Source organism: Callorhinus ursinus, unplaced genomic scaffold (assembly GCF_003265705.2).
Source record: "Callorhinus ursinus isolate GAN/ISIS: 27379988/994484 unplaced genomic scaffold, GSC_fseal_2.0 scaffold20, whole genome shotgun sequence".
Taxonomy (NCBI): domain Eukaryota; kingdom Metazoa; phylum Chordata; class Mammalia; order Carnivora; family Otariidae; genus Callorhinus; species Callorhinus ursinus.
In genome coordinates this window covers 20,548,270-20,562,273 of record NW_027397082.1, presented here as the reverse complement: position 1 = coordinate 20,562,273, position 14,004 = coordinate 20,548,270, and the positions used below count along the sequence as shown (strand labels likewise).

Sequence of the window (14,004 nt, the reverse complement as noted above, 5' to 3'; positions counted from 1 at the left end):
GGACAATAAAAATTCACTGCCTGCCAGAGACCTATTATAGTCTACAAAGCACTTCAACACACCCGCTAGGTCATCTGAGCCCCACAATGACTGTATGGCTATTGGTTATCCTAGTTGCCATTACTGCTCACAAACCACCCCAAAACTTAGAAGCATAAAGCAACGGCCATTCTACTATGCTCACAGATTCTGTGAGTCTGGAATTTGGACGAGGTACACAGCAGGACGAGCTTCTCTCTGCTTCACAGCCTCTGTGCCTGAAGCCGGAGAAGACTGGAGCGGCTGGGGAGGCTTCCAGTGGGTGGCGCTGGATCAGCTGAGATTGCAGACCCACTGCCAACACAGCTTCTCCACTCACCTGTCTGGCGCTGCGGTGGGATGGCTGGAAGGCCAGGCTCAGCTGCACCTGTCACCTGCGCACTCACACTTGCGTGTGCCCTCTCCACCATCGTGGTCTCAGACTTCTTAGAGCATTTCTCCAGCAGAAGCCACATGCCTTTTGTGACCTTGTCTCAGAAGTATCCTTGCAGATGCTTCCCTGTCCTCTGTTGGTTAAAGCAGTCACAGGCCCGCCCAGACTCAAGGGAAGGAGATAGAGACCACACCTTTCAATAGGAGGTGTATCAAGGAATTTGGGGCCATGTTTTAAAATCACCATACCGGTATTATTCCCTAATTCTGGATGAGAAAATCGAGACCCAGTAGAGGTTAAATGATTTGCTCAGGGTCAGTTTCACAGAGAGTAGCTGGGATAGTTACGGGGGAAGTTTGGAGGAGGAAAAAAGACTTCTAACCTAATTCTTTTTTTTTTTTAAGATTTTATTTATTTATTTATTTATTTATTTGAGAGAGAGAGAATGAGAGAGAGAGAGCATGAGAGGGAAGAGGGTCAGAAGGAGAAGCAGACTCCCTGCCGAGCAGGGAGCCCGATGCGGGACTCGATCCCGGGACTCCAGGATCATGACCCGAGCCGAAGGCAGTCGCTTAACCAACTGAGCCACCCAGGCGCCCTAACCTAATTCTTTTGATTCCAAATCCTCATTCTTTCGATTATTCAACCTCTTTCAGCTTAGATATACTTGCTAACATGTGAAAGTTAAAAGAAAGAAAAGTTAACTAGCTTTGTGTTTATTAGGTAACTTTCCTAGAAAAGAGACAGATATAAAAGTATAAGGTTTAGGGGCGCCTGGGTGGCTCAGTCGGTTAAGCCTCTGCCTTCAGCTCAGGTCCTGCGATGGAGTCCCATGTCGGGCTCCCTGCTCAACAGGGAGCCTGCTTCTCCCTCTCCCTCTGCCCCTCCTTCCTATCACTCGTGCCCTCTCTGTCTCTCAAATCAATAAATAAAATCTGTAAAAAAAAAAAAAAAGTATAAGGTTTGCATTTGTAAGAGCTTGTACACAAACTTCCCATTCTAAGGAGGTCCTAAGATCAGTCCCAAGATGGGTCACAGCGCAACTTTGTATAATTTTCTCTCAAGGAAAGATTACTCAAAATATTCCAGGTGCTTCACTGGGACTTCATTTGTTCTCTAGGAAAATCTCACCTGGCCATTGTCCAGCGGGTGAACAACGAGGGAGAAGGAGACCCCTTCTATGAGGTGATGGGCATCGTGACCCTGGAGGACATCATAGAGGAGATCATTAAGTCAGAGATCCTGGATGAAACTGACCTCTACAGTAAGTGCATGGCTTTGGCTCTTGCCCAAGGTCACCCCGTTTCTTCTGAGACTCTCAGAGCTGGCTTAGTTTGACATACTGTGTGAAAGGGTGACAGGACAAGCCCATGCGTGCACTGCTGTGTCAGACCCCAAATTTTAGGTGCTGGCATGGCAAGAGCACCTGGCTTGAGGCACCCTGCGTCGCTGAGAGCATGCCAGCTAAATGTTTACCAGGAGGGAACCGGTGGGAACGGAGCCAAGACTGAAAAGGAGACCTCCTGCTCCTGGCCTTTGGATGGAAAAGGAAGGAAAGGACCCTAAGTGTGCCTCGGGTGGCCACTCTGCCCCTGTTTCCATCCGCCCCGCCCCGTTTTGTTTTTCTTTTGTTTGGTTTTGGTTTTGTCTCTTCATCCATCTAGACGCGGACCCCAGCACTTGCTGGGGTTGCACTCACAGTCCACCCACATCACAACATCAGTGCACGGCGGGGACCATCATGAGATGGCCCACACACAGCCTAAGCCAAAACCTTAAATACCCCTTCTTGGACACTGCTCTTCTCCCTTACGCTTCTCCAGCCCCACAGCCTGGTTTCTCATTCTCCCTCCCCACCCCTCCCCTCCCACCCATGCCCCCGCTCAGGAACATTACGGACTCTACGCAGACAGTGACTGCTTTCGGTTACTGAGCTTTATCAAAGCTTTGCTGGCAGACATTACAAAGGCTTGCTTTGTCTGTGGGATGAGAGGGTTATCTAAATCTGTGGGAGTCCCTAGGCCAGGAAGTGTTTCCTCCTCTGAATTTCACTTCATGAGACAGCAGTCCCTTTCCCCTACCTCAGCTAATTCATTCCATCCAGACCCCTGTCCTTAGCTTGCTAGAAGCAGCCATTCAGAAACCAGCTCCCAGTACAAAGAGCTTTGATGCTCTAAGGCAGTGAGTGGTGCAGAAAGACTGCTTCCCTTTAGACTTAGAAGAGATCAAACCCAAAAGGTGGGTCGGGCCCTGACAAAACACAGTAAGAGTGTCACGTATCTGGTACTGCCCTGATACCCTGGCCAGGCCCACCTTCTTCAAATAGGGGTTAACCTCCACCTCCCCCTTTCCCTTCTCCCTTCACCTCTGCCCACCGCTCTTGATTTGGAATTCCCAGGTATCTCAGTAGATCTGTTGGGGAAGGCATTCACACTGGTGTTGGGGGCTGATAGTAGTGATGATAGTCTAAATGAGTATGCTCCTCCAGCATTTAACAACCTTAATGCTCCAAATAGTCCCTATTAAAACAATAGTAATGAAGAGGGAGATGAGGAATGATTCTCCAAGGATGAAATGTTAAGTGGCATTCTGATGGAGGAGGGAGAGGGGATATTTAGGCAAACGTCCTATAAAGCAGAAGGTTGCTCACCAGTGAGAACAAAATAATTGATCCAATACGTATATTTGCTGCTCTCTTGCTGAGCAATCCTCTCTCTGGAGGACGGGGTTAGCGCTTTCCTGCCCTTATAAATACACTGCTGGCATGATTCCTTAAGAGCTGTGAGAAGGCCAAGGAGCCAGGAATACTGTGTTTCTTCTCACTTGACCCTGACCCACAGGACAGCTGGGTCTGCATCTTGCCACTGTTGCTACCCGAGCAAAAGGAGTATTAAAGCAGCAACCCAGGGTCCAAGATAGGCCCACAAGACCGCAGCACGGTAGAAGGACACTTTCTGTCTTCTAGGAGGAAACCCAAACAGTGGGGCTGAAGTGAACTCCAAAAGGAGAAGGAGAATACCAGGGAACCAGATTCTAGGGCCCTGGTTCCTTGTCCCTGGGCTTCATTCCCTTTAACGCCCACTGCGTCCGCTCAGCCTGCACTGAAAGATCCCCCCAGCCCTGTCTGTCTCCAGGCCAAGTCTAGAGAAAACCCAAATCCCTTTCCCTGCAGCCCTTAGCACTGTGAAATAGGCAAGACATTTCAAAATTGTACTCAAAACTAAGGGAAAGCAAAAGACACCTGACCAAAGAAAACATTCCCTCTACCCGTGAGAATTTTTTTTTTTTAAACAAGCTTAAAAAAAGAAGGGAGAAAAAAATTAAATTGGAAAAAGCAGATTTTCTCCCTCAGTAGCACAGGTTCCCCTCGTTTTGCCTGAGGGCTCCGCGTAGAGAGCCCAACCTTGTAAGTTAGAGGGCTGTTCCCATTCCTTCTCCTTTCTTCTTCCCTTGATTTTTTTCCCAATCCCCCCCCCCCCCGGGGAGAGGCTAGGGTTGAAGCAGGAGAATTGTGAGTGGAAAGAGGAGGTGACCACCTACGTCCCTTGGGTGACATGCTATGGATACTGCCCAGGGCGTGGTTTAAATCCGCAGGAAGAGACCTGGTAAGCCCAACTCTGGGGACAGGAGAAGGGCAAGAGGCGGAAACCCTCTGGGCTCTGCCAAACCCCTTGATGCTGAAAAAGCTAGTCCCTCATGTACGAATGCCATTTTGTAAGCACTTCACAGGTAGGTTCTGCTCGGAGTCTCCTAAGAACTGCATGGGATGAGTAGAAGCATCATCGCTACTTATGAACCTCGTTGTGTAGATGAAAACAAGCACACGCTGTGTCCAGAGAGGTTGCACAGCTGGTCAGGAGGGGAGCGAGCACTGGAACCCCGGCTTCGGGGAGGGGGGGGTTGCCAGGCCTGTCTTTCCCGTCTTCCATCCCACACCACCTAAGAGTAAATAATCCTGTGACCTGGCAGCATCTCCCACCTTCTGTCCCTTAGTAGCATCCTTCTGCTCCCCGGGGAAAGAGAAGTTGTGAGGTCACCTACAGTTGACACGTTGCAGAAATTCATGGGATCCCAAGGGATCTCTCTGTCCCATGTGGCTGTGGGAAAACTGATTCTGAGATGGCCGCCGTCTGTCCCCTGTGACCCTGCAGCCGACAACCGGAAAAAGCAGAGGGTCCCACACCGGGAGAGGAAGCGGCACGACTTCTCCCTGTTCAAGCTTTCCGACTCGGAGATGAGGGTGAAGATCTCCCCACAGCTTCTGCTGGCCACACACCGCTTCATGGCCACAGGTATGGCCCTGCCCCCCGCTTCCCGCCCGCGTCTCCTCCCCAGGCAAGAAAGCAGAATCTGGAAGGGGAAACCCACACCAATCACGTCAGTACCTTGCAACCTAATTCCAGAGCGCAGCGGAGACGGAGAACCACTGTTCCAGGGGGAGGGGCTGCCGTAGGTTGGGCCGTAGGAGGCCACGGTACTGTCCCTGTTCGGCCCCAGGCCTGATCTAGGGCGGAAGTGAGTACAACTCAGCTCTGCTTTTCTCTCTTCCACTCAAGAAAAGAGCTAAAGAAATCACTGCTGCTCTTTTCCCTTCCTCCCCTTGCTTCCTGGCAGGAGCCTGAGGCCGAGTGCCCCCGAGGATTTGCTGAGGAGGGAAAGGCCCTGTCCTACTGGGCAATGAGGCCTGGGTTACTGGGCAACAGGTCCCTCCCAGGACCAGATAGGCTTGTGAGCTACAAGTTCTTAAAATACAGAAGTCAGTTGTGAATCTTGGAGTCTTCAGAAAAAAAAGAAAAAAATGAGGATCCAAATACAAACTTCTCCTTCTTATAAAGAAGGTAGTATTTGTCTTTGAACTTTCTAGTCTTCTCTCACCCAGGCCTAATTAAGGTTCCTACTTAGAAGGATCACACCCATGACTAAGTTCAATTGTCAGTCCAACATCTATTTATTGAGTGTGTTATGAGTGCTAGTACCGTTCCAGGTGCTAAGAAGTAGAAAATTTTAAATTGGAGCTTCTTGAAAGTAGTTTTCAACATGTTTCCTGGGCCTGATTACAGACTTCTTTTAACTACTGCCTGCCTGTCACAGCAAACCAGCTGTATCTGTTCATAACATAACATATAATAATATAATAATGCCTGTTAATAGGAAAATGTGATGCAACAAGGCTTCACATTTTTGGGAATGTATCACTTATGTAATTAACTCTGTATTAACTTGGAATTTCATTTCATTCAGCAGATACATGTCATACCAATAAGTCAGATTAAATTCTCTGTGTTTCATTTGATTATAGCATTTAAGGCCTTTGTTCTTTACATGGCTTGCTTACCCATGCTTTTTTTCTTCTTAAACCACTTAATTGAGGTAAGATTGACATACAAAAAGCAACACATATTTGATGTGTACGACTTGAGGACTTTGGAGCTAAGTATTCGCCTGTGAAACTTAACCACAGTCTCTGCTATAAGCATATCCATCACCTCCAAGAGTTTCCTCCCACCCTCTTTACTTATTACTATTTTTTCTATGTTAACATAAGATCTACCGTCTTAGCAAAATTTTAAGTATACAATAAATACAGTATTGCTAATTACAGGCACTAAGCTATGCAGGAGATCGCTAGGATTTATTCATCCTGCCTAACTGAAACTTTGCACCCTTTGACCAATACCTCGCCCATGTCCCCCTCCCACTAGCCCTGGCTAACCTCTCCGCTTCTATGAGTTGGACTAATCTATTACTTTTAAAAGATTTTTTGAGAGAAAGAGAGAGCATGCACAAGGGCGGGGGAGGGCAGAAGGAGAGGGAGATAGAATCTTAAGTAGGCTCCAGCCCCAGCGGTGGAGCCCAACGAAGAGTTCAGTCTCACCACCCTGAGATCATGACCAGAGCCAAAATCAAGAGTCGGATGCCCACCGACTGAGCCATCCAGGAACCCCCAGTTTGACTATTTTAGATTCATCATGTAAGTGGTATCATACATATTTGTCCTTATGTGTCTGGCTTATTTCATTTAACATAACGTCCTCTGGGTTCATCGGTGTTGTTGCAAGTGGCAAAACTGCCTTCTTTTTTAAGTCCACACTCAAATTTAAATAATATCAAGAAGAAAATTAATAGCAAAACCGACACTTCCAAAATGGTGACCTGTTTCCTCCAGGGTGCCAGCACAGGGACACGTATCCCCAGAGAGCATGGGGAGACGCTGAGATGCCCACTTGGGTGGGAGGCCCCCTCCCCCCACCTGAGAGACTCACAAGAGCCCTGCCGGCTTGGTGCCCTGGAGCATGAATGGAGGTGGCTCTAGACACAAGCCCTGGTTTGCCCATCCTGACTCCTCCAGCTGCTTATTCTTCCTGCCTCCCTATCTCCCCTAGAAGTGGAGCCCTTTAAATCTCTGTACCTTTCGGAGAAGATCCTGCTCCGGCTCCTGAAACATCCCAATGTGATCCAGGAGCTGAAGTTTGACGAGAAGAATAAGAAAGCCCCAGAACACTACCTCTACCAGCGCAACCGCCCCGTGGACTACTTTGTGCTGCTCCTGCAGGTGAGTGGCGGAGTTAGAGACCCTCCCAGGGCAGGACGAGGGCCTCTCCAGGCTGGATGGAGAGGAAGGGCTGTGCCTTCTCAGTGCCAGGTTCAAAGCCTCAGCCTGCTACCTCAGGGCAAGGCCAGTTGGGGTGGGCGTTTGTCCATGACCCGCAGAAGGGGCCAGGTGTGACTGGCAGGTGTCCCAAGAGTGGTGGGACCTTGACGGCAGTTAGTCTGACCAGTCAGCAGTGTTTATGGTGGGGTGGGGTGGGGACTTCTCCAGCAGAGGGGTTCTGGGACTACACTTCCTAAACTGTCGTCCTGAAGAATCCCAAACACCCCGTTGTCTGCTTAGACGTCTCCAGGAATGCAACGGTCCTACTACCTCCCAACATGTCTGTCGTGCTGACATCTCACCATGTCTGCGTCCCAGCCGCTCCTTGCTCTGGAGGTGCAAGGAACACATCCACTCTCTCTGCCACATTTCAGCCTTTGCCGCCTCTTGAAACTTCTCCTCCTTAAGAGGACCAGGGAGGGAACAAATGACGGAAAGAAGAGGCACAGCGTCTTCCCGGTGCTCACATAACTACCATCGCCTTCTGCCCTGGGTGCTTGGATAGGCCTGTCATGAATACATGTCCCGTTGTGGTTCCAGCTTGTGACGCCGCTGGCTCCCTGGCCCGGCTCCAGCGTTGGCCCTGTCACTATTACCCATCTCTTCGCAACAGAATCTTCCAGACCTTAAATACAGGGATTGCCTTAAAAATCTTAATTAAGCTCAGTTACCTTAGAAGTGGCCTCTCTTTGCTTACAGTCCACCTACAGCCTGTCTGCTCTGACCCTGTGGTGGGCCTCACACCCGTCCTTCCACGTAGCCTCAAAAAGTGACCTCCCTTCTCCAAAAATGGAGTCCCACTCTTCACGGCTGAAAATCAACAAGAGTCCCGTTACGTTGTGTATATAACATAATGAACCCATATAACCTACTATCCTATGCTTCATGTAAACGTAACCATTTTCAAATAAAAGTTGGAGGGAGTGAAAGGTAGTAGCAAGAGTGCAGGTTCAGAAATGGGAAAGATCTGGCTTTAAAATGCCAGTACTGCTGCTTCCTAACTAACCTTGACCGAGTTATTTAACCTCTCTGAGCCTCAAATGGATTCATCTGTAAACTGGGGATAAATAAAATAAAATAATAAATAAAAACTGGGCCTCATAGGGTGGGGGGACGGAGTGAGAATCTGTGCAGGGCACATAACGCAGCACCAGCCCACAGATACACGCTACAGGCTAGCCATTAGCTGCCATTATTCCTGGCGATGAATTAAACAAGCTCTGCACGGAATCTGATTTTCTCTCAACCAGACTCAGAGACGGTCTAATCTCAGACTAAACCAATGCAGCAGTTTACGGGGCCCGGGGCTAGCTGGGGCCGGGACATTCATCACGGGAGGGCCATCAGAACATGCGAAGAGAGTTGGTTATTCAGGACGGGATGCTCCTTTATGAATTAAGCCATTAATGTGTTGCCAAGGGCTACTGAAGTCGGAGGTGCTATTTTTGAAATGGATCCAGATAGACTTCACATTTCCCTGTGATAGGAACTTAAGTCCACCTGTCATCATCCAGACAGAAGTGCTTAGGGTTGTAGTCAATAATAGAACTGGAAGTACTCCTACACGCCCTCAGTATACTTCCTTCTTTCCCCAGGGTAAAGTAGAAGTGGAGGTTGGGAAGGAAGGCCTTCGCTTCGAGAATGGAGCCTTCACCTACTATGGTGTCCCAGCCGTCATGACTACTGCTTGCTCAGGTACCCCAGCCCCCAAGCCAGAGCTTCTTGGGGGAAGCAACGGGATGTTGTGGAAGAGAACATCTGGGCTCAAGTCCTGACTCCTTTTAGGGTCTCTCTGTACGAGCCATTTGACTTGCTAGACTTTAGTTTCCTCCTCCGTAAAATGGGTCTAAGAGTCCTGTCTCATTCAGAGAGTTTGTTTGTGGAAGTACATGGTAGACTGCAACATTATCAAGTGTCAGGAGTGGATAGTGGTATTTTTCTGTATGAAAGGACAAGCTTATTTTGCTTTTTACACTTCCATTTGATTGCCTGGTTTTTGCAGGGTTAATTGGTGCTGGGGCTGGGGTGGAGGAGGGGGCATTCCCATAAGAAGGGGTGTGTTCTGAACTGCGTCCTTCTGCCCTTAGATAACGATGTGCGGAAGGTCGGAAGTCTGGCTGGATCCTCGGTCTTTTGTATGTATCGCTCAAACCCCTCCCCCATCCGCCCCCACCGTGGTCCTGCCTCAGCCCACTCTGGGGACCTGGACCGAACACTTTGAGCCTGGCCTGGGGCTGACCCCAATGTTGGCAGCCTCTTTGTAATGCTCTGCCAGGAACACTGCCTCCTGCCAGGTACCCACCGACCACAGGTGCTTCGTTGCTGTGTTTGGAATGTTTTCTGCTGCTTCTCTGCTCCTGTGCAAGTGACGAATGACAGGGAGGGAAGTTGTGAGGGGAGGGGCCCCATTTATTGTCACCTGCCGGAGAATGCAGGTGGGTGATTGGGGTGCTCTGGTGGAAGTTCCGCCTTTCCTTCTCTGCTAGGATATAATTCGCGCACTGGCCTTCATTTTACCTGACATGGGTCTGTCATTACTGTGTCAGTAGGAAGTGCCCACAAGGGCTTAGGATGTAAGTTCCAGACTGGCGCGGTATGTGGCTCACCTGCTTCTCTTTCCTCATCACCACATCTTAGCTGGTGGAGAGCTGGCTGCCAGATGGCTGTGCATGCTCATGCCGGGGGCTGCCACAGGGCTCATGGCTGGTTTGTTCTGCCCCGTCCGTGCTCTACCTTCTCACTGTTTCCTGTGTGGAGTTATTGTACTTGTGTTTAGAAGGCATGGCGTTTATGGGGATATAAGCGTGATCCAGAAGGAATTATTTCTCTAGATTTCTTTTTGATTCACGGGTGTGAATTTTGCATTGCTTTCAGCTGTTAGTGTCTACAGTGGGGGCTATTTTCGTGACAAATGGGGTGTTTCCTCTCAACATAAAAAAGATTTGATGGAGTACTTTCTATTGGGATTTATCAGAGGATCCCAAAGCTTGATATCACAATCCCTGGCACAGGAAAGGTAGATACCATTTTAACACAGAGAAACTAAAGAATTGACTTGCTCCAGATTACCCAGTAAGTGATGACTACCCGGATGCATGCCCGTGTCCTGGCTAGTTCACGCAGCACAAGGAAATGCAGATTTGAGACCCATCATGTTCCAGAATGCAATTTCCATGTGGAAATAGTGGAACAATTTACAGTGTAATTCATACCCTAGCCGAGCAGAAGGCTGAAATGAAGTTGAAGTACCTCCCCATACCCAAGGCGTGGCCCAACGTGAGCTGAAGATCTATAAAAGTAAAGCCTTGGTACAGTATTACACTTGTATAAGCCAACGAATCTCAGACAAGGTTGGTGAAGGAAGCATCATCATCTTAGAACAAGAACTCTGGATGGGTGAGGGATGGGCTACAGGACCACGAAGTCTTGGTTCTCTAAAGGAGATTTCCATCCATCACATTAGGGATTGCTCAGGGTGGAGTAATTCCTAAGATTCTGAATGTTACCTAGACAAGGGACCCTGTTCTGGCTCTTTCAGAAGACCGAAAGATGGGAGAACAAAGAGCTACATGAGGCTCCTCAGCCCACCTAATATGGATAACCTTTTTTCTTTAAAAAGAAAATTATTTAGAAAGTTGTGGGAAGCTGTTACCTGGTTTCCTCCATTCCTTCCTACCTGTCTCTAGTTCTCTCTATCCATTTCTCCTTCCATTTTATCAGTGAGACAGGAGTAAACTTACAACACTGATCTCTCCTTCAAAACTGGTTAAGAAGGAGCATTAGACTCTTTCCCTCCCCTCACTTCTGAGCATCTTTATAAATCTTCAGAAGGAGAAAGAAATCGAATTGGCCAGTAGGGGTGTGGAGACATTTTCCATCGTCCCCGCAAGCGCTCCCCACCTAGCGGAGTACAGTGTAAAACATCCACCAAGGCCACCACACCCCACAGTTGTGCCAGGTGCACCCCCAGCCCAGGGTCCAGCCACCCAGCATTGCTCACGGGCAACGAACCTCAGCATGCAGTCAAAGGAGAGCATAAGGCAGTGAATTCTTGTAGGGTCTCGGTCTAGCAAACTACCCCTGTCCTTGAAGCCAGCCTGTAGCTTTATTAGCCTTTGAGGGAGATAAATGGGGTGAGGTTCGCCAGAACACTCGCCTGGGGAATCTAGCCTCAAGGTCGAAGTTGAGGTTATCAGTAAGACCTTAGTTTTCCTGTGCAGGGTAAAGGGAACACAGCCAGCACCGTCTCCTTTCTCTAGGATCTGATTGCCAGGGACCCCAGGAGGATCACGGTGAGCCTGGGAACTCTGAAGGAACCAGGCTTGAGCTCAGGGTGGAAGGAACGGATGCCCACAGGGCAATGCAGGCAGGGAGAGGCTTGTCTCCTACCTGTTTGGTGGGGTGTACATTTTGTTGGCGGCCCAGAAAGCTCTAGGATGCTTCTTGAGACTGTGGGGTTTCTTATCCCAGTATGTCTCACATTAGGAACCCATTCCAATATTCTTTGACATCTGGTGTCAGACCAAATGATTATCAATCAGGTAGGTATAAAGCTCCCCGCTCCCCCGCGTGTGTGGGTAATGTCCGTACCCTCACCTGGTGTGGCAGATAAGACCACAGAAGCTGCCGATTTCGGTGTGCTGTCACCTGCAGACTGACTTCCTTTAGTCCCCAAGGAAAGGCTCTCCGATCAATTTGGTAAGAGAGAGGAAGGCAGATTCCCAGACAGAAACGCCCCCTTGATCCAGCAATGCACAGTTCATGCCCAGCACGGTGACCACGGAGGAGCCCCTGGGAGGCGGAGGCAGGCTTCCTCCCGCTGCCCCTGGCAGGATCACGCACTCTGCTTTTAGCCACCGCGCAGGGGGGCAGGGCCCTGTGGGGGTTGGGGAGCCCCGGGGGCGAGGCAGGGCGGGACTCCCAGCATATTTGCGGGCTCTGAGAGAATGCTGTAGACACACGTCATCCCCCCCCCCACCTCCTCCCAGGGACCCTGCCTGCTCTCGTCAGCGGCAGGTCGAATCCCCTCTAAGATTACTGCGCATCTTTTCAGAAGACTTTCAGCCAAGACTGTTTTATGTTCCTGTTTCTGGAGAGTAACGTTGTGAGAGGATTTACAATTTCCCTGTTTTCAGAGGCAAGATTCCCTTTTGCAGAGAAATGTGATGCCGTGAAGACTCAAGAACAGACTGACTCACACACTTTGCTCTTTGTCTTTCTCCTTTTCTGTTTATCTTCTCTTTCGCAACTCACAAATCCTTGGCCCTTGACTCTTTAGTGCCCGTCTCTGTGTCTCGTACCTTCGCCTTCAGCAGAGGGGACTCTCTGGCGGGCTCCCCAGGTAAACGTGCGTGGGTGTGTCGGGTCTCCATAGATTCAGTGTGCAAGAGGCCTTTGGTCTCTGTCACCGTCCTGCAAGAGAACTAGTCTCTCCCACAGGCACTGCCAGGACTGAGGCATAGCACATCACACAGATAACACTCACTGGCACATACAGCCCGGGCATTGCCGAGTCAGTGGTGTCACTTGTGAATTTAGCTCCCGGGGATGTCTCTGTGTATGTACGGGGAAAAATGATGGGGTGAGTTCTTGCTCATCATTTGTCTCACTGCAGAATGGAGAGATGAGGAGTGCAGCAGGAGAGGAATAGAAAGAAACAGCAGAGTACCATTCCTTATTGCTATTTTCCCTCCACCGTTCGTTCTGTGTGGCCTCTGCCTTTAGCTGACCATTAACCCATTCTCATCTTCCCCGTAATGTTACTCTCTGGTGACCACATTCTCTCTGGCCTTACTGATACAAAGAGTATGTGTAAAAATTTCAAAACGACTTTTCATTAGGTTTAACCTCTGTTGTTAATTAAATAAAAGTTGCTGGGTTTCCTTTTTAACTGGGTCAGGCAGCTCCTCATAGAACTACACAGTAACCCGAGGGTTGAGAAGAACGTAATAAATCTGAATAATCAATGAAGTGTTTGTATTGTTTTCATGTCTAGAGGCTGCTCTCTTAGGCTCATGAAACAAGTAGTGACCAAACCAAGAATTTATCTGTTAAATTGCCCTGAAGTTAGAATGTGAAAACACAGTCCAATTCCCTGCACCCCCCACATCTGTCTCCCTAAGCCGGTGCCACAGTAGGGTTCTGAGGCCCCACCATAACCTCAGCCAGCAAGAATCCAGCTACGTTTTGCTATCTGTACAGTTGACCCTCAACTTTCAAAAACGCTATGTCCTGAGACCTCAAACCCCCAAGTTTGCTGCTTCAGAAGTATTTATGTTGACTCCTGCTTTCCTCCCAAATCACAGTTTTCCCATCTAAAACCATCTGGTTCCCATGTTTATCTGTACAAGACAAGTTAATCACCTTCTCAAATTTCACCAAGGTTTTCTCTTTCATTTAGTGATTTTCCACCAAGAAATAAATTTTTTCTCGCTTTGTGAGAGTTCATGCCTTCATCATGACTACAGACCAGCATGGTCGATGTGGAATGCCAAGCTGGTGCCTTCTACCAACTAACTGGTCTACTCCTGCCGGCTGGCAAAATGAGAAATGACCGCATCATGGACCTGGAAGGTCCTTCACATGCAGGGAGTCTTGGTGAATGAAGAGTATGCTAGGAAGTCTCAGTGGAGAGGGAAGGTTCACATTTTTAAAAAATATTCAACCAAAAGGATTAAAGCAGGCATATATTTTCCTTTTAAATTACCCTCAGTTAACCAGACAAACCAGTTCTTTTTAACTTTCCAGTTAAAGGAAGGTGAATTCTAGTTCATTGATATTTATTATGAAAAACTGGATGGTAACCCAGCGTCAGACCAAGATGAAGGCGACTTGTTCCTGCTGTGACATGTTCCCCCCCCCCCCGCCCCCCCCCCCCGGAGGTGCAGCAACTTCTGATCCAACCCTGGTGGGAGGCACTTCCACCTTCCTGTTGTTTTCT

At 48.9% G+C, this 14,004-nt stretch overlaps 1 protein-coding gene across 5 annotated transcripts in view; it reads left to right on the top strand.

Moving 5' to 3' along the window:
• CNNM1 (cyclin and CBS domain divalent metal cation transport mediator 1) overlaps positions 1-14,004 on the top strand; it is a 60,024-nt gene that overhangs the window by 23,864 nt on the left and 22,156 nt on the right. For 3 of the 5 annotated variants that reach the window (XR_012381693.1, XM_073904326.1, XM_073904325.1), the window contains exons 2-7: positions 1,533-1,676; positions 4,564-4,704; positions 6,796-6,965; positions 8,660-8,759; positions 9,152-9,199; positions 12,343-12,405. Coding sequence is in view for 4 of the 5 variants with exons in the window: in XM_073904326.1 (XP_073760427.1) it covers positions 1,533-1,676; positions 4,564-4,704; positions 6,796-6,965; positions 8,660-8,759; positions 9,152-9,199; positions 12,343-12,405 (666 nt within the window). In the remaining variant the exon portion in view is untranslated. The remainder of the gene's footprint in view (positions 1-1,532; positions 1,677-4,563; positions 4,705-6,795; positions 6,966-8,659; positions 8,760-9,151; positions 9,200-12,342; positions 12,406-14,004) is intronic. The other 2 variants (XM_025881164.2, XM_073904327.1) reach the window with 2 other exon arrangements.